Here is a 20140-nt window from a genome sequence, read left to right on the forward strand (position 1 = left end):
AGCCTCAGGAATGGAGACGGTTTTATAAATCCTTTTAAAAAATCTCTGTTTAGGGATTCTCCTGAAACAGGTTTGTTGGCTGAACACTAGAGAAAGCAGCATTTATTAGTGGCTGGGCAACCCCCGCTTTTGTTTACAAAATTCCATCGGGATTATTATTAACTAATAATGTGAAATCTAGCCTGGAAGCGGAAGGCATTATCCTCTATCACTTGATGCATCCAGGAGGGAGCAAGGAATTGTTATTGAGGTGGATAATAAAAGAGGATTGAAATCAATCTCTTGAGTGCAGATATGAGATTAAAATTTGCCACTGGGTGGGTGGAGAATTCAAAAATGTGCGATCTTGCTTTTTGCCTTTGGAGGAGCTCAAAGACCCATACCCACAGCAGAGGAGGGCGGTTCAATACCAATCAGCGTGCATTTCATTAAAAAAACTCCTAGAAAGTCGCAGGTTTCTTTCGCAGTTCCCACGGAACAGGAGACAGAGGCTTCTCTTGCAGAAGCAATTAATCCTGTATTGCCTTCTGCTGCGCTCCAGATTAAATACGCTGGACCTGGGAGTGTTATTTCAACAGCGAGGAGTGGGAAATTTCCTTGGGGAGGTATATTAAACAATATATACAGCACTGTGACACCTTCCTGATGGAGAATCGAGAAACTGCTGGAAATCCTGATTTGTGTTTTTCTAAAAAGGGGATCTCTGTGAGTAGGTAGGAGAGGAGAGGCTCGGGAGCGACGTGCCATGGCTGTACTAGTATCTTTTAGCCAATTCCAACAAAATCTGCAGATGCGTATGCAAATTATCCTTCACCCTTCTGCTAAGGATTATGAAGCTGGGATTACTCAAAGCAGTACTAGGAAGTTACGCAGAGCATCAGTGCAGAGCAGAGCAGGCAGGGCTTTTTGTGTTGTTGTTTTTTTGCTGCTACAGAAAGCAGGAAGGAAGGAATGGCGCGTGTATATCCTATTTTTCAGAAGCAGTTGGGGCAGAGGGAAGCAGGGAGGTCCTAGCCAAGGATGTGCAACTCAGTGTGCTTAAAAGGTTTGCCAAGAAAAGCTGGATTTTCTGATGTGTTCAAATGACGCAATTTATTTCTTTGTTTCGTTTACTAGGGTTTATAGCTGCATGAGCGATGTTGCGCTTGTGCAGTGGAACTGCCTCTTCTTCTCCCTGTGCAACCCCAAATTCTGCTCGGGGGGTGGTGGTGTCCCTCAACCTCTGTGTGATGCTGCTGGAGCATAGCTGTCAACTTACAGATTTGAAAATAAGGGATCAGCAGCCTCAAAAATAAGGAATCAGCAGCCAAAATAAGGGATTTTCCAAGCACAGGTATGTTCAACTTCTGAGCCAAAAGCAGAAAGCCCAGCCAGAAGCCAAACGAAGCCTCAAGTGGTGGTTCCCACAGTGCAGCAACCCAGCAAAGGGGATGCAGCAAGGAAAACCACCGTCACCTCTCCGCTGGGAAGCGCTGAGCAAAGTCGAGTCCCCAGGCAACGCGGCTGATTTGATCGGCACAAGGCATGCAAGCTCCATCCCCCAGTCGTTCTTAGACTCCTTATTGGGTGAGCAGCGCAGCCAAGCAACACAGTTGGAGCCTCCTTCCTCCCTGGCTGGCAGGGAGGGAGGGAGGGAGAGGAGCTGCTTCCTTTGAAACCTGGGAAATTTAAGGGACAACATCAATAAGGGACAGCAACGGGAAACGGTGCTGGGATAAGGGAGTTTCCTGCCAAATAAATGACGGTTGACAGCTATGTGCTGGCAGCCTTGGAGATGACCTGTAAACCACTTTTCACACAGCAGCCCTCACAGCACCTATGGAATGTAGAAAAAGATACACGAAAACAGCAGACTTAAAAGCCACGTTGGGCCCAGCAGGGCCTGGCGTTTTTGCCTGCTTCCTTCTCTTGCAACCCACACAGGGTTAATTTCTAGTGCATGAGAGAACCTCATGGACAGTCCACACTTAGGAGCAGTCCCGCTTTTCCTTAGGACATCCTTATTTTCATCAGATAAATGTTGGAGGGTATGGAGTTATGTGGCCCCCGAGCCTAAGAAATAAGTAACTGTACAACCTTTAGAAGACATCTGAAGGCAGCCCTGTATAGGGAAGTGTTTTAATGTTTTATTATCTTTTTATATATGATGAAAGCTGCCCAGAGTGGCTGGGGCAGGGTATAAATAACACAATTGTTGTTATGGAATAGGGCGTCCCTGTTTTCATCAGAGAAATGTTGGAGGGTACGGTGCGAGTGCTGCTGTTTCAACCCATCTTAGACCAGATCGTGACCCAGTCGAGCACCGGCCCGACCTGCCAACTGAAGATCAGTGGTTTTAAGCTGCCCAGATCCCCAAGCTTAGCATTTAAAATGAAAAACCCTTATGCTTGTCATTGTGCTCCTAATAATCTGTGGGACGTGCCTGGAGAATGCAAGCTAAATGCCTCCCCGCTACTTCCCCCTGCATTCTTATGGTACTTCCTGATACCTGATCTTAATCTCCTCGGCTGTAAATTGAACTTGATGCTTCTTGTAAGCAGTGAAGCGTTAACAACATGGTGCTGCATCATCCAAAGGCAGGCGTGGGAAGGTGTTGTCTAGGCGTATCAACGTGCCCGGCTTAGTTTGTCGTAGGAGCTGCAGTGTTGAGTGCTTGCCCAATACCAGACCAGTCCAGCTGTGCAGATAATACGCCACAAGTGGGAGAAGCAATTGTCTATGAATGAAGCAAAAGAGGTCACCAAAATATAGAACAGGCATAGGCAAACTCGACCCTCCAGATGTTTTGAGACTACAACTCCCATCATCCCTAGCTGACAGGACCAGTGGTCAGGGGTGATGGGAGTTGTAGTCCCAAAACATCTGGAGGGCCGAGTTTGCCTGATATAGAAGATCCCATGTACAGAATGCTGATGACAATGTGCCTTTCATGGGTTTTCCATCCAAATAGTAAGGATTGTACCATGGGATACCCAGACTCTGGTTTCCGGAACACCAGGAGTCCATGAACTTAATTCAGGCGGTCTGCAGCTGGTCTGTGGATTTGTGGCTGAAGACAGGAGATAGCACATAACATTGCATTAAATGTTCATATTAACTTCCAATTGTATTTTATTGATTTTTATTTCTTACGTTGCATTATCATTTGAGCTAGGCAGCCTGTGTTCTGCTCACCTGCCATGCAATTGCACTAAACCCACTAAAGCTGCAGTCCTATACTGTATGCACTTACTTGGGAGTAAACCCATTGAACTCAGTGGGCCTTCCTGCATGAAGGACTGCATTGTAAGTGTCACATAATAGGGGAGTTTTATTGGAGGGATTTCCCCTTAAAGATGACCTAAAGGCCTTTTAAATAGCAAAGCACATGGTAACACGTTCCTGGACTATATACCATCTCGGATGACAGAGTTAAATGCTGCAATGCTTTCCTGTAAAGATAAAAAATAATAATACCGTAATTTTCGCTCCAAAACACGCACTTTTTTGCTCCTAGAAAGTAAGGGAAAATGCTTGTGCGTGTTACGGAGCGAATGCACGGATCGGAGCCATGGCTGCCGTCAGTCAAGCAAAGCGGGAGCCGCTTACACGCTCTATGAGGCTCTTGCTTTGCTTGCTTTAAAGCGACCTGGAGCCAAGGAGGAGGGAGGGAAGGAGAGCCATGGCAGCAAAGCGGACACGGAGGAGGGACAGACGCTAGCAAAGGTCTGCACGCTCTCTAAACAGAGCAATGAGGCTGCAGAGGGACAGCAGGAAAGATAAAATTTAAGCAACCAGCAGCAAAATAAAACCAACCTCTAGCTCTGAGCCACGCAGTGAAAATCAGGAAGTAAAAAAAAAGGCTGGGGATGAGGGAGAGGGGAAAACTTCGCAAATCCCCCCCCTCCCGCGTCTCAGCTGATCCGCTGGGACGGAGCAGCTTGTCTTCAGGCAGGATAGATTTGAGCATTGTCTGGGTCCTAGTGCCCCTATCTCTTTTTTGTGCTCCATTCTATTGCTGCTGGTGGCTGCTTATCACTCAGGCTGCAAGGAGGAGCGCTTTTACACAGCTAATGGCAAATCCCCTGCAATCCAAGTCCTCCTCATTTGCTCAAATCTATTCTGCCTCAAAACAAGGAGCGGAAGGAAAAGGCTGCAAACTGTTAAATGGAAAAAAACACAGGCACAGGGCAAATACCTTAAGTATACCTTTAAAGCAACAGTGCTCTTTTCCTCCCTCCTCCCCGCTCAGCTCCCCGAAAAGCTCCTTCTCCACACACCCCACGCTGCTCCTTGTCCCTTGAGTGCTTTTCCTTCCCTCCCCACTTAAAATGTGGTTACAAAGCACGGATCCACATGGATCCTCAGGATTTTTGCACTGGGTCACCCCAAATTCACCATCAGATCACATTTCTGTGGCCACAGCATGAACCACAAAAATCATACATCCACTGTTTCATTTAGAATATTTTTTTCTTGTTTTCCTCCTCTAAAAACTATGTGCGTGTTATGGTTGGGAGCGTGTTATAGAGCGAAAAATACGGTACTTGAGCCACACACAAAACTTGTCTATTGTGGTGAAAGCCAGGAACCTCCTCCTAAGATCTAGATTTCTGTACACAGAGAGCACTGAAATCATATCGCCCTCACCTGAAGTATCAAGTGGTCTGGTCTAGAAAAAGTATTTCCACATGATCCGCTGTTTTTTAGACCCATCAGATGGTCTCATTCACTTTAAGCGCAGCTATTGTCTTTTTGTCCAGTGTCTTTTGCTGTGATAGATTCTGCAGAGCTCATGGGAAAAAATCCAGCTTCCTGTGGGAATGAGCGCTGGCGTTTCTGACCTTTGGGGCTGTATGACCCACCCACCCCTTCCCAATCCTCTTTTCTCCCTTTTCCTTCCTGGTCTTTGTCTGTTTGTCTTCTCATCATGTATTTCCTTCTTGGCAACCCTTTGCACCACTCCTTCGATTTTGTTCTGTTTTGCCCTCTGCCAAAGCAAAACCTTTAAGGATCTTCTTCCATTCTGCCAAATGCTGGTGGTAGCTTTTATTTCCCTTTTGTCTTCTGTTGGTTGTGTAAACATTTGCAAAGTGGTTCTGTTCAGCCTTCACGGGCATCCCTAACTGCTGCGAAATTATAAAAGGCAATTGCTTTTTTTTAAAGGTATGGCACGCTGCTCCCGCTCCCCATGTGCCTGGGCTTGTTTAATGCTACTTTGAAATAATTGCTAATAATTAACCCTATTGTAATATTGTGGTCCACGTTTATGGGTGCTGGTGGAGTCAAGGGTTTTAGAAAAACGGAGTGTAAAAAAAAAGATGGGTTGGGGAAGCTGTGCTTGGCTTTACTGCCTTTAACATTTGTTACCAAGACTTTTGAAGATGAATCTAAACTGAATGTTTAGATTGTAAATTGCCTTCGAAACCTCAGGTACAGATGTTAAACATTTGTCCAGAGCTGGTGTGTGTGTGTGTGTGTGTGTGTGTGTGTGTGTGTACACAGTGGTACCTCAGGTTATGTACTTAATTCGTTCTGGAAGGTCCGTTCTGAACCTGAAACTGTTCTTAACCTGAAGCACCACTTTGGCTAATGGGGCCTCCCGCTGCTGCCATGCCGCCGGAGCACAATTTCTGTTCTCAGCCTGAAGCAAAGTTCTTAACCTGAGGTACTATTTCTGAGTTAGCGGAGTCTGTAACCTGAAGTGTATGTAACCCGAGGTACCGATGTGTAATATATATGTACACACACACACACACACAGATTTTAATTTTAGTTTCTGCACTTTATGCAAAAATGTACATAACAAAACCCAGGCAGGTATTTCTTTCAAATGAAAAGTAGTCTCTCCAGAGGTTGCTATTTTGAGCGAAGGAGTGCTCTGTGTGTTGCTGGGGAGGCGCTGGGAAGAGCGCCTGGTAGCCATCTTAAAAGTAAAAATCACCCCCAATCTGTTCCTCTACCCAGGTTCCAGATGTGTGTGTTTTAAAAGGGCAATTATGCAGCTGGAATCCTGGCACGGGGATTGACTGCTTTTCATTAAAACAACAGCAGGGTTCCATTTTAAGCATTTCATGTAACGTATAATGTCCCCCTCCGTTTGTACAGTCAATTTAACATTGGAAGAGGCAGCTGGATCAGGCCAGTTGCCCAGCGCATCCAGAATTCTGTTCTCACTGTGGCCAACTAGGTGCCCAGTAGAGGCCCCAAAGCAGGACCCGGGTGCAAGAGCTCCTGCGGTTTCCAGCAACTGGTGTTCAGAAACATTACTGCCTCTGTCTGGAGGCAGAACAGGATTTGTTACCCCAGGATTGTTAATCCTCGGATTATAATCCCAGTCTATATGACATTTGAAGGCAGGGTGGGGAGTCAGGGAAAGGTGGGTGGGTGGCCACTCTTGGCCCTCCAGGGAGTCCCATGTGGCCCACAAGGCTATTCCCCCAAACTATGCCCACCCTGTCAATCAGCTGGTGTGATTGGCAGGTGATGTCAGCTGACAGGTGGGGTTCAGTTCTGCACTGGCTGTGCCTTCCAAAGCAGCAGGATTTATCCCCACCTGCTCAACAGGTTCAATCCAGCTGGGTGATGCTACGCCATCGGGGCAGATTTTGGTAATCTTCCGCAATATTGCGCCAGAATTGAGCGACCCCAAATGGATCTTCTCAATTACCGATTTCCTCCTTTTTTTGCCCCCCTTGGCTCAGCGTCCTGTGCGGGGAAAATCTCCCGCGTCACCCTAAATTCTTTGCCGACGCCAGCATGTTCCCTGCAAGAAAGGTACTGGCAAAGCAGACCCCTCCAGGTAGGTTTCTTTGGACAGGTAGGTGGGGTCCCACCCACCTGTCAGACACCTTAGGTCAAACTTGACCAGTGAGCAGGAGATAAGAATCTGACCCACTGTGCCAAAAGGATTCCTGACCCCATCTCAAGGTGTTGAACGGCTGTCTTGCACTATTCAAAGGCCACTCTAGTCGTCTGCAGGTATGTAAGTTCCCATGTATGAAGCAGAGCTGGGATTGCACTAGCCTGTCTATCACTGGCTCCTCCTAGTGCTTCTGCCCATGCGCCCATCAGACACTCACCGTATGCTATGCTCCAACAGGGGCACACATGTGTAGGTGCAATCTGGATAATTGTTCTCTTGTCTCTGAACGATTGCACAAATGGAGGCCTATAAGTGATAAGATCAATGCACATAGGCTACTCTTCAGACATGATACATGCAGTGTACTCCATGCTCTGGTAACACCCAGATTGGATTGTTGCAATTATCACACCAGGCTCCCCACACCTGGTTTAGAGGGTAGCTTTTCCTAAAAAGGAAGGAAATTGAGTCAGCGGTGTCTGCTTTTGCTCTAGATGTTGTTGAGTCTCGCCTGGATCACATCCACCTGCGATCAACATCCGTGAACACGTATGGGTGTTAAGAGACCAAAATGAGAGGGGGGTGGGGCGTTAACTGATCCCAGTCACATTAAAAAATGGCCTCAAATGACCAGAACCAGGCTTCAGGTTTACAGTAAGATATTTTTTTTGGCAGCCTTGGCTTTCAGGTTGTGTTGTGATACTTCTAAGCCTTCATTGACAGCTATAACCATTGTAGCAGATGGGCAGGAATTCATTATGGCTTCCAGACACACTTCTGAATGAGGCTGGGTCTATCCAACAGCTTTTTAGTCACGGAAGCTGCATGAAACTGCCATATTCAGTATACCTCTGAATTTGGCTGGTGAGGAACAGCAGAAAGAGGGGACTATTGCCACCATGCTGTGCTCCAGGCTTCCCCTAAGGACATAAGAATCAGGCCAGTGGCCCATCTGTGTGAAACCCTCAAGCCAGGACCTGGGTGCCTGAAGACTCTGCCTGGAATTCAGAAGCTCTGACCTTGGAGGCAGAACATAGCCGTTGTGGCCAATAGCCTTTCTGGAGGGCTACCCAGGGGCATCTGATTGGCTGCTGCTGTGGGAAGCAGGATGCTGTCGGACTCCACATGGGCTTGATCCAGCAGGGCTTAACATTCTTAAGTTAACCCTATTAATGCCTCTCACATGCACCCAATTTTAATCACTCTCTTCTGAGTCCGCAGAAATACTTCTGATAGTTTATTTGTTTGTTTCTGTAGACATCATTTATTCCCTGCCCTGTAGTGACTTGGAGGGCAGGTGTGTTAGGGGGTCCGTAACCCTTGCCCCAAGCCCCACAAAAGACCATCTATCTAGTTATACTAAATGCACCTCAATCTCTCTCTTTCCCATCCCTTAGAAGCCTGAAAAAGGGAGAGGAGAGTGGGAAAGGATGATCTCCGCAGCCCAGTGCAGAGTTGCTTGGGAATGCAAGAGAAGCGAAGTGTCTCCAGCGGCTTTGTGGGGGGAGGAGGGAGGGAATTCTGAGTGCCCATTATCCCCCAGGAACAAAAGCCCCTCTGTCTGTGCCACCTAAACAGCAGCCAGAGCTGGTGTGATGTGAATCGGCGTATGTGAGCTTCGAGGGCAGCGTGCCAAAGTAGCATCAGTGAGCGCGAGTGTCCCGGCCGTCTTGCTTACTTACCTAAAATAAGCATGGAGAGCTGGACTTTGGAGCTTAACAAAATGCTGGCTGTTATAATCACAAGAGCCATTGTGCTCAATTGCCCTGGCACGAAGGTTACGCACACGGGCGCCTGTATCTGTATGGACCCCTATGTTCCAGGTAGAGCAAAACCTGGAGAGGGGAACGTCAACCCACAAGGAAATCTAGGTGACCCTGCCATTCCAACCCCAAATTTTGAGAGATGTGGGCAGAAAGGTACCACGAGGATAACATGCAACAGGCTTTACATCCCAGAGAAAGACGATCTGCTCTCCAGACCCACCTTCCAGAGTTTTGGCCCGTTTTGCATAGAATTCCTAAACACTCTTTTAAGAATCTGTGAATGGCATTATCAGATTGAACTAACGTCATATGGTGTGCAGGATCCTGTCTTCCAACTGGCCAGGATCAAAAGGACGGTGGAACTGCTTCTGTGACAGCAGGGAGACTTTGAGAAAACTTTGTCTGAAGGACAGCCCTTTGGGCTTCTGCTCAAACTGCAGATCAACTCTTCCACCAAATAGAGCCCCAGCAGCTCTTGTTGCTTTCGCCATTGCTGTGGCAGTTTTTAGACGGCAGAAATGGCAGCCTAACAGGTCACTTACAGCTATTTCACAATATAGAATAGGAAGGGATACCAAGGGTCATTTAATTCAACCCTCTGCAATGCAGGAATCTCAGCTAAAGCGTCCATGACATATTGCATTTTGAACATTTTGCTTCTTCGTCTGATCCGATACAGGGGACATAGAGAAGGGGCAAAACAGCTGCCCCGGAATGATTTTTAGGATGCTTAAGATTCTTTTCCCTTCGCCAGGGAATTAAATCAAAACAAAAGCGACACTGATTTCAAAGTGATATTGGCAGAGATCTCAGAAGACTTGAGTAGTAACATCCCTGTCAATAACTCCCCCCGCCCTGTTTTCAACCACTGTCAAGAAACTGCATGGAAAGCTTCCGGATTGGAAGCTTTAATTTTTTTCCCCCTCCACAAGGTCAAGCAAAACAGCAGCAGCTGCAGCAGCAACAAAGGGAGACTTTGGCCCATAGGACAGCCTGTTCCTTCCCTCCAGCAGGCCCTGAAAGTCGTGGCCAGTCACACTTCGATAACGCTTGTCCTGTCAGGGAATTGGAGTGTGGTGGTGCAAAGAGCACTCCCAGCGTTGGGATTTCACTGGGGAAAGTATCGCCTGGGGCTCGGCTCTCACCACCAAGGCAACTTTGACCTTTCACGCCTTCATGGGCAGTCTCCATAACAACGGATTAAGAACTGGGAGGATCTGTGGTTTTGTCAATAAGACCCGGCTGGTTTTGCACCCCTCCACCGGCCTAGCGCTGTTGTCTGCTGGGCTCTGATTTTTTTGATTTTGCAGAGTCGGACGACTAGCACCCACAAACATCCCTCCTTTCTGGGAATCATCTTGTGCTCGTTGTTACAACTACTTCCTCCATTGAATTTGCACTTCTTGGCTCTGTTGCTGCACCTTGCTTAGAGATGATGATAATAATAATAATAATAATAATAATAATAATAATAATAATAATAATAATAATTTATTTATACCCCAGCCACTCTGGGCGGCTTCCAAAAGAATATTAAAATACTATAATACATCAAACATTAAAAGCTTCCCGAAACAGGGCTGCCTTCAGATGTCTTCTAAAAGCCTGGTAGTTGTTGTTCTCTTTGACATCTGGTGGGAGGGTGTTCCACAGGGAAGGCGCCACTACCGAGAAGGCCCTCTGCCTGGTTCCCTGTAACTTGGCTTCTCGCAGTGAGGGAACCGCCAGAAGGCCCTCGGTGCTGGACCTCAGTGTCCGGGTAGAACGATGGGTAGAGATGATCCTTTGACACATAACAGAAGGCCCTAATTATAAGAGATAATTCTTCTCTAGCCCTATGGAATCCTCTTCCAGGTTGTAAACACCCTTTCAGCACCCTTGGGGTATGTACATAGTAGATGCATCTGTAAACAGCTGTTGCCATGAAATTTATTTTTCTGATGAGATGAATCTGGTGCGCTCCCGTTTTTTTCAATGGTTCTGCAGATTTATTTATTTTTTTTACTGGAGGGTTGGCGGTTTGCAGTGCTGATTGGCTGATGGCTGGCTGTCTACAGTACTAAGTGGCTGGTGGCTGTGAGCCTTCCTTCCTGGAGCAGTTCACGTTTTTACAGAGGAATTGTGCTTCTGAAAAAGCACCAGCTGCAACACGAACACTCGTGCATTTATGCTTTAATTCAGACTTAGGCAAACTCGGCCCTCTAGATGTTTTGGGACTACAACTCCCGTCATCCCTAGCTAACAGGACCAGTGGTCAGGGATGATGGGAGTTGTAGTCCCAAAACATCTGGAGGGCCGTGTTTGCCTATGCCTGCTTTAATTCAACACCTTAAAAAAAAAAAACAGCACCCTTTTTTGTGTGAAACTGCTCTAGAGAAGGGGGTTGAGCAACTAAATGACCCTTATAGTCCCTTTCAACTTTCTACAATTCTATGACTCTAGGCCCACAACTATTGGTGAGTTCACACTGTGTACATTGTGCAACCCAGTTGTTCAGCTGATCAGTGCTGGGCAAGGAAGCCCTGCTAGAAGCACCATAGAACCAGCTTCCTTCAATCTCAGTACTGAACGAGGATAACTATGTCCATCATAAACATTGTGAATGTATTTCCACAGTGCGGGGGATAGGGGCGGCTTCATATTACATAGTAGACCACACCACTTGCCTGCTTCAGTCCCCAGTATCTTCATTGTAATAGATATTGGGTAGCAGAGCTGGATGAAATTTTGGAGAACCACAACCAATCAGAGGAGGTAATACAGTGGTACCTTGGTTCTCGAACATAATCTGTTCCAGAAGACTGTTCGACTTCTGAAACGTTCGAAAACCAAGATGCGAAGGGCTGGCTGCAAGTTCAGTTGGAAAGATTGAAAGACACACAGCGAAAGCTGTTCAAATTCCAAGGCATGTTTGAAAATGAAAGCAATTACTTCCAGGTTTTTGGCATTCAAAAACTGAAACTTTCAGCTTCTGAGACACTCGAAAACTGAGGTACCACTGTACTGGGCTAAGCTGGGGGGGGGGGGATCTTTTTCAGTCCGCAGGTCACATTTTCTTCTGGACAACCTTCTGACAGCCACTGCACAGAGGTGGCCAGGGGCAAAACTAGGCAGAGGAACAAATGTAAATTTTAGCTTTTGTAGAGTAGGCTATTTTCTACACACCTGCTCCTCCACCCACTCTACCCTGTACTATATTCAGGCAAACAAGGGCCATTCATTAGAATTCAAGGATGCATTCTTCCAGCCAGACCAGAACACCTGAGGCACAAATCAGCACCAGTGAGGGGTGTGGGCTCAGGAAAGTTCCCAGGGCCAGTCATCTAATCCAGGGGTCAGCAAACTTTTTCAGCAGGGGGCCAGTCCACTGTCCCTCAGACCTTTGGGGGGGGGGTGCGGACTATATTTTGAAAAAAATAATGAATGAATTCCTATGCCCCACAAATAACCCAGAGATGCATTTTAAATAAAAGGACACATTCTACTCATGTAAAAACACACTGATTCCTGGATCGTCCGTGGGCCAGATTTAGAAGGTGATTGGGCTGGATGCACCCCCCGGGCCTTAGTTTGCCTACCTATGATCTAACCCAGGCATGTCCAAAGTCCATTTCAGGGGCCTAATCTGGCCCGCCGGTTGGTTTAAGCCCCTGTGGCAGTTTATTTTCTGGGGTAAAATCCTAAAAAACCTTCGACAACTTCAACCCGAAAATATCTCAACAACTCTTGGGTAAAATCGTAAAAAGCTCAACAGCTTTGGTCAGCCCTCACGGCCCTTCATTTCATCAAATCTGGCCCCCTTTGAAAAAAGTTTGGACACCTTCTAATCCAACCCCCTGCAATGCAGGAGTCTTTTGCCCAAGGTGGGGCTTGAACCCACAACCCTGAGATTAAAAGTCTCATGCTCTACCATCTGAGCTATCCCAACAATCAGAGAAAGTCCTGGATGGCTTCAGTCATACCTTGCGGGCTCTGTGTTCACAGGGGGGCTTCCTATGAACAGAAGGAGTTTGCTGGATGAAGCCAGTGAGCTAAGTTCCTGGTAGGTGGGTTGCTGCTGTTTTCCAGTAGCAGGCAGGGCAGGGCAAGGAGGTCAGTGCAGTGCAAATGCACCAGCAGGGGAGTATTTGCACCACACCATCCTCCCTGCTATCTTTTTTTTTTTTTAGAATATTTATTGAGATTATGCAAAAAATTACACATAGAGAAAAAACAAATAAAAACTAACAAACACAAGCTAACGAGAAAGTTAACAATAAAGCAACCTAAAAAAGAAAAAAGAAAATGATACAAAATACAAAAAAACAGATAACTAAGAAATAGGAAAAAGAAGAAGGAAAAAATATTTTAAAAAAGAATAAATCCATTTTTCAGCATCTTTGAGCTCATCCTCCCTGCTATCTTGCCCCTCCCAGCACATGACTGCAACCCACCTGCCAGTTGGCTGCTATGAGATGCAGGATTCTGAATTAGATGAACTTTTAATTTGGTACAGCAAGGCTTTTTTATGTCCTTATGAAAAGGTGTAGGCAACATGTAATACAGTTTTTTAATCTGGAGAGGGAATTATCAGATCATTCCAATGTTTCAGATATGAGGAGCTCCTTTCCCTTCTACATTGTCAGCCGAAGCAAATGGAGAATTATGCAAATACATGCAACTTGCATTATTCAGCTTTTTTAAATGAAGAATTTGGATTCCCTTGATGTAGGCTGAGGATTTTCTTTTGCGCAAAGCTTTTGCGGGGAAAGTGACATTTGCCCACCAACTCTAATTTCAGCAGAAGATATGCTAACGAGGTTAATAACATACAAATTTGTTTCAGCTCTTGTTTCTAAGACTCAGTGCTGGTTTAATACTGGACATGCATAGATGAAGAGTTGGGAATCACTGGAAGAACTAAGCTGATCTTGGCTTTTGTGGGGGGAAATAGGACTGATTTGGTTTGACAATTATTCTCTCCCACTTAATCTGTTGATTATGTTGCTCAGATATCTGCGGACGTGGTTCGATTACGAACATGATGATATTTTTTTGGAATTTAAATAACTGCAGCAAAAAACAGCAATTGTGTTGGAACCGTATGGTCATAATCCTCCAGCACTGAAGAAAATGGGTTTGGGGGACATGGAGTGTAGTCTTAATGGCGAAACTGACTGAATAAGGCCACATGAGAGCTTTTATTTATTACATCCATATCCTGCCTTTCCTCTAAGGATCTCAAGACAGATTACACGATCACCCATTTCCCGAATCCGCCTACCTTTATTAGGAGATGGCAGATAGTCATATACCGAAATTTCCTGATCTCCTTTGTTTGCTTACAAGAATACAGAATATAATTTAGATATATGTGAGACCTTTCCAGTGCTATAACCTCTTTATGCTATGTGGACTTTCTTTATAATGAAAGAGTAAGGGAAAGAGTTGATAACGGCTAGTCTTTTTGAGATGAATTAACCACACTTTCTCTGTGTCTCCCCCTCAACCTTGTCTCTCTTGTAGAATGAGTATGATGCCTCTGGGGGCACTCCTTCTTCCTGCTCTGTGTTTCCTGGGTGCAGTAATTCCGTCGGGACTCCAGTATGCCACCTTTTCGCACAACGCCACCAAATTCCTCCATCTGATCATGGATCCCAACTCGGGGACTCTCTACCTGGGGGCTACAAACTTCCTCTTCCAGCTGACGTCGGGCCTGGCGCTGGAGGAAGCCGTCTCTACCGGGCCATCTTTGGACAGCAAGGATTGCCTCCCGCCCGTCACCAGGCAGGAATGCCCCCAAGCGCAGGAGACAGACAACTACAACAAGCTCTTGCTGGTCAACTCGCCCAAGGAGGAGCTCATCGTTTGCGGCAGCGTGTGGCAGGGCATCTGTGAGAAGAGGAGACTCGGTTTCATCGACCGCGTCCTCTTCCAGCCCCAGACGCCAGGGGACACCCAGTACGTGGCAGCCAACGACCCCAACATCTCCACCGTGGGGCTGATCGGATACGCCAAAGACAACATACCGCTGCTCTTCGTGGGCCGGGGCTACACCAGCCGGGGGGTCGGGGGCAGCATCCCCCCCATTACCACTCGCAATCTCGGGACCCACCCTGGGCAAGACCCGCACTCCATCTTCTCCTACGAGGAAACGGCCAAGCTGGCTGTGGGCCGCCTCTCGGAATACAACCACCACTTTGTCAAGTCGTTCACGCACGGCTCTAGCGTCTACTTCCTGTTCTACCGGCGGGACCTCAAGTCGCACTCGCGCGAGTACCGCACCTACATTTCCCGCATCTGCCTGGACGACGCGCACTATTACTCCTACGTGGAGCTGCCCTTGCTCTGCCGGAGTAAAGGGAAGACGTACAGCCACCTCCAGGCCGCCTACGTCTCCCAGCCGGGCGGAGAAGGCGGCGTCGGTGGCGCAGGCCGGGGAGACGTCCTTTTTGTTGCCTTTTCCGCCTGGCAGGCTTCTTCCGGGAAGCTGAGCGACGAATCTGCGCTCTGCATTTATACGATGGACGAGGTGGACCGCCTCGCCACGCGGACCAGGGACCTTTGCTACACCAAGGACGGGAAATCGGAGGAAGGTGTCGAGGTGGCTTATATAGAGTACGACGTCAGCTCCAACTGTGTCCAGCTGTCGGCGGTAAGTGTGTGTGTGTGTGTGTGTCCTGCGACGTGCATGTGGGAACCCACAGCTTGAAGAGGGCAAGATGGCGTTCATTGTACCAGAATGGTTTATAGGCAGGAGGTAAAGGGACGCGGGTGGCGTTGTGGTCTAAACCACTGAGTCTCTTGGGCTTGCCGATCCGGAAGGTTGGCGGTTCAAAACTCCGCGACAGGGTGAACTCCCATTGCTCTGTCCCAGCTTCTGCCAACCTAGCAGTTCAAAAGTACACCAGTGCAAGTAGATAAATAGGTACCACTATGGCAGGAAGGTAAACGGCGTTTCTGTGTGCTCTGGCTTCCATCATGGTGTTCTGTTGCGCCAGAAGTGGTTTAGTCCTGCTGGCCACATGATGCAGAAAGCTGTCTGTGGACAAACGCCGGAAAGCAAGATGAGCGCCGCAACCCCATAGTCGCCTTTGACTGGACTTAATCGTCCAGGGGTCCTTTACTTTCTTTCTTTTTTTACCTATAGGCAGAAGGAACTCACCTTTGCGAGTTCCACAGGTCAGAGGTAGGTAGAAGATGGATGGGTCCCTTTCCTGGTTGATTTCTGCACAATTTGAACTATTTCAGCACAATAAAAAAATTCCTTCCAGTAGCACCTTAAAGACCAACTAAGTTAGTTCTTGGTATGAGCTTTCGTGTGCATGCACACTTCTTCAGATACACTGAAACAGAAGTTGCCAGATACTTCTATATAGTGAGAAGGTGGGGAGGGGTATTACTCAGAAGGGTGGTGGGAATGGGAGATTGACAGATAGCTGAGATGAGCCTGTTGACGACTCTTAACGACTGCACAAGTTTCTGAACACCAATTGTTTAAAAACCAACTTTGCTTCCCCCAGTGAAATTCCCTCTGTGGGTGGTGGTGGATGGGCATGTAACTAGGAATGGACTTCTTTGTGGAAAGAGTACAGGAGGCATTCAACATGGTGCTAGGCTGATGGTTTTGTTGGGATGGGCAGTTCTGATGGAATGATCCCCCATCTCCTTCCCCCTGCGTGCTGTTCTGGGGGTTCTCAAGCACTGGCAGGAAACTCCATTGTGCAGGTGGAAGTTCTTGTGCAGGGCTTCTGCTGATGGGGCTCACCCTATGGGTTGTAGCCAAGGGAGTTCTACTCAAGAGTAGACCCATTGAAGTTAATGAAACCTAAGTGAGTAATGCCTGTTAACTTCAGTGGGCCTCCTCTACCATTGGCTACAACAATCCTATGAGCTGTGTTCAGTCATGGTACTCAGTACAAATTCCTGGGCTCCACAGCCTTTGATTCTTCTGCATGTGTCCTTTTTTTTTGCACCAGCCTCTGTTTGATGGATCTTGGGGTTCTAGTAAAAGCAAAAAAACAAATCCCAAAGTCGATCTCGCGAGCCTGAAGTCTGCCCACCTCTGCCATCGACCACTTTCCAAGAAAGTAAAAAACTGTTAAATCATCGGCCACATACGGAGGAAAAGTTGCCGATCAACTTTTTCAGTTGACTCGGGTAGATATTAGCCTCACTTCAACACCTCTTTGCATCTCGGAGAAATATGATGAAGTATAAAAGTAGTAATACTTGAAATGCGTATAACAATTAAGTACGTTATATAATGAGCACTGTAGGAATCAAAATCTCTGCAGGAGCTGTTGTCTTTTGTATTCCGGCATTGAATTTCAAATTACACCTGGTTGTTTAGAGTTCTATAAACGATGATTTATAATTCAGAAATAATAACTCTGGGGCAAGTCTTTCGAATATATGTTTGTACTGTTTTCCTCTTAGAAAAAAGATGGAGAAGTCAGAGAGGGAGTGGTCAGGGAGGCAGATTTAATCGCCCATAGCTGAAAAGCTCTTCTTGCGTGCAATTATTGCAGTCAGCCTTAAACCTAGTCACCTTAAACCTATATTACGGTCGCCACAATGGAATGTCTAAGTGCCATTTCCCCCCAGTTGTTGTTGGTGGATACTTTCATTTCTACACAGCTTTATATTTTAAAGAAAAAACTCTCAAAAGCCGTTTACAGCACATTAAAACATCAAATAAAATAATCCAGAACAAAAATTCAAGCGTCGAGGAAAATATTTCAGACCCTTCTCTAAGTGGCATATTGCTTTCCCCATATATATTTCCCTGCTTAATTTATATAGCAGTCCCATAATAGAAGTACTGTAGGAAGCCAGTGTGGTGTAGTGGTCAGAGTGTAGGACTAGGACCTGGGAGATCCGGGTTCAAATCTCCACTCAGTCAGCCCCCACTGGGTGAACTTGGGCCAGTCACAGCCTCTTAACCTTACCTTACTGGGTCATTGTAGCGATTAACTGGAGGAGGAAGATGAGCCATGCACTCCTAAGTTCGGATATACATGCAATAAATTCTGCTTACCTGCTTAAGAAAGCTGGAGAACCCACCAGATTATTATGACTTTTATTATTTATACCCCGCCCAACTGGCTGGGTTTCCCCAGCCACTCTGGGCGGCTTCCAACAGAATATTAAAAAACAATAGTCTATTAAACATTAAAAGCTTCCCTAAACAGGGCTGCCTGCAGATGTCTTCTAAAAGTCTGGTAGTTGTTTTTCTCTTTGAGATCTGCTGGAAGGGCGTTCCACAGGGCGGGCGCCACTACCGAGAAGACCCTCTGCCTGGTTCCCTGTAACTTGGCTTCTTGCAGTGAGGGAACTGCCAGATGGCCCTCGGCACTGGACCTCAGTGTCTGGGCAGAACGATGGAGACATCAGTTGCCAACCTTGCACCCAGAGATCTCCATGCAGTCGCAATTGGAACTGCGCCAGTCACAAAAAATGGGAAATTTCTAACACTGCATGTGTTGAGGGAGCTTACACTCATATTCAGCGAAAGGTGTGAAAATGAACTGAAAAGCCCAGTTCCTTGGAGAGTGAGGGAGCACCTTCCGTTTGAGAAAAGGGCACACCATCTTCTCTTCTTTGGTGATCACTTGTAGTCGAGTAAGATTGTCTTCCATAAACACAGTTTTAACAGTGAGTCTGTAAGTGACTGTAGAGGCCAATTCTGGATCCACACGTCCTTCCACAGTGGGGACATTGGTTTCCAGGCAGCAGTTGATCACGGTGTGGATTTGCCAAGCGTGCCTTCTCCCTTGCGTCCTGAGTTCGAGTGTCTTCAAAGCCCATGACACCTTTGGGGAAGGCTGTTTTCCAACTGGAGTGCTCGCCGGCAAGTGTTTCCCAATTGTTGGTGTTTACACTACATTTTAAAAAAGATTTGCCTTGAGATAGTCTTTAAACCTCTTTTGTTGACCACCAGCATTACGCTTTCCATTTTTAAGTTTGGAATAGAGTACAGTGGTACCTTGGGTTAAGTACTTAATTCGTTCTGGAGGTCTGTTCTTAACCTGAAATTGTTCTTAACCTGAAGCACCACTTTAACTAATGGGGCCTCCTGCTGCTGCCGTGCCGCTGGAGCACGATTTCTGTTCTCATCCTGAAACAAAGTTCTTAACCCAAGGTACTATTTCTGGGTTAGTGGAGTCTGTAACCTGAAGCGTATGTAACCTGAAGCGTATGTAACCCGAGGTACCACTGTAGTTGCTTTGGAAGGCGATAGGACTGCTTAGAAGTTTGTCTTATAATAGTTGTCCCCTGGGGCTGTCAATTGCTGGGGCCTGTGGGTGGGGTGGGGACGGGGACACATGAGTCTGGTGCTGTGTCTGTTTCAGCGCAACACCCACACTCATGACTCCTCTGGCCCATTAAAAACTTAACCAATCTATTTGTGGCTGTTACTCTTTAAGGGGACACAAGCCTCTCTTTGTTGCTGTGGACCTGCTCTTGTGACTCAGACAGCAGCTTTGGAATGCAGAGTTACCAGCCAACACCTGGTGAAAGGGACAGAGATAAGGGCACCCAGATAAGCCCAGTCACCTGCTAATTGCTTCAGATCAAAGAGGCGTTAAAAGCCGGGCTCCAGGGGCCAATTCGGAAAGCTGGCATGCCTTAGATCCCTTGTTTTCAAGAGCCTTGTAATCTCTTTCCGCTGCCCAGAGGCATGGATAGGCACCCTTGTAAAGGGAAGGAAATAAAAAAATACTTAGAGAGAGAGAGATAGCATGCCTGTTGACCTTGGGCATTGCTGTAAGACCCCCCCCCCCCAAAAAAAAAAACCTAGAGAAGTTTTAATTTGCATAGGAAGACCGGTAACAAAAACTTCAAAATCTTGGCCCAGCTCTGTCTGGAGGGCAACTGGAGAGAGAAGGCCTCTGTCTGTCTGTACTTTGTGGTTTCCATTGCAAAGGGGGCACAGAATGTATTTTTATGGGAGACTTGTAGATCATCTACTGGGGGAAATACAGTGGTGCCCCGCAAGACGAATGCCTCGCAAGACGGAAAACTCGCTAGACGAAAGAGTTTTCCGTTTTGGAGGTGCTTCGAAAAAGAATTTCCTATGGGCTTGACGACAATGCCTTGCGAGTTCCTGCGGGTTTTTTTTTCCTTTCCCCCCTTTTTCTAAGCCGCTAAGCCGCTTATCAGCTGATCTGATCAGCAGATAAGCCACTAAAAGCCGCTAATAGCGCTAATCCGTCAATGGGCTTGCTTCGCAAGACAAAAAAACCGCTAGACGAAGAGAATCACAGAACGGATTCTTTTCGTCTTGCGAGGCACCACTGTAAAACGGGAAGCTTGTCCTGAATGGCAGCCCTGTAAAAGTGAGGAGCTTTTCAGCATGGCTTGTTTTCTCAGGGTTGGGGGGAGGTGTTAATAAGCTTTTTCAGGAGCTTAGGAAGCTCCTTACTATTTAGGAGGTTTGGTATACAGCAGCTTCCTATGAATTGGACCCCAGAAGAGAGAGAATGCAGAAGTGCAATACAGTGGTACCTCAGGTTACATACCCTTCAGGTTACAGACTCCGCTAACC

General features: G+C 46.9%; 1 protein-coding gene across 1 annotated transcript in view; it reads left to right on the forward strand.

The window, feature by feature from the left end:
• Window positions 1-20140, forward strand: part of PLXNB1 (plexin B1) — a 144284-nt gene that overhangs the window by 48396 nt on the left and 75748 nt on the right. The window contains exon 4 of the mRNA XM_081183746.1: window positions 14116-15244. Within this exon, the coding sequence (XP_081039872.1) occupies window positions 14117-15244 (1128 nt within the window). The 5' untranslated portion in view covers window position 14116. The remainder of the gene's footprint in view (window positions 1-14115; window positions 15245-20140) is intronic.

This window comes from Podarcis bocagei (genome assembly GCF_964188305.1).
Source record: "Podarcis bocagei genome assembly, chromosome: 2".
Classification (NCBI taxonomy): domain Eukaryota; kingdom Metazoa; phylum Chordata; class Lepidosauria; order Squamata; family Lacertidae; genus Podarcis; species Podarcis bocagei.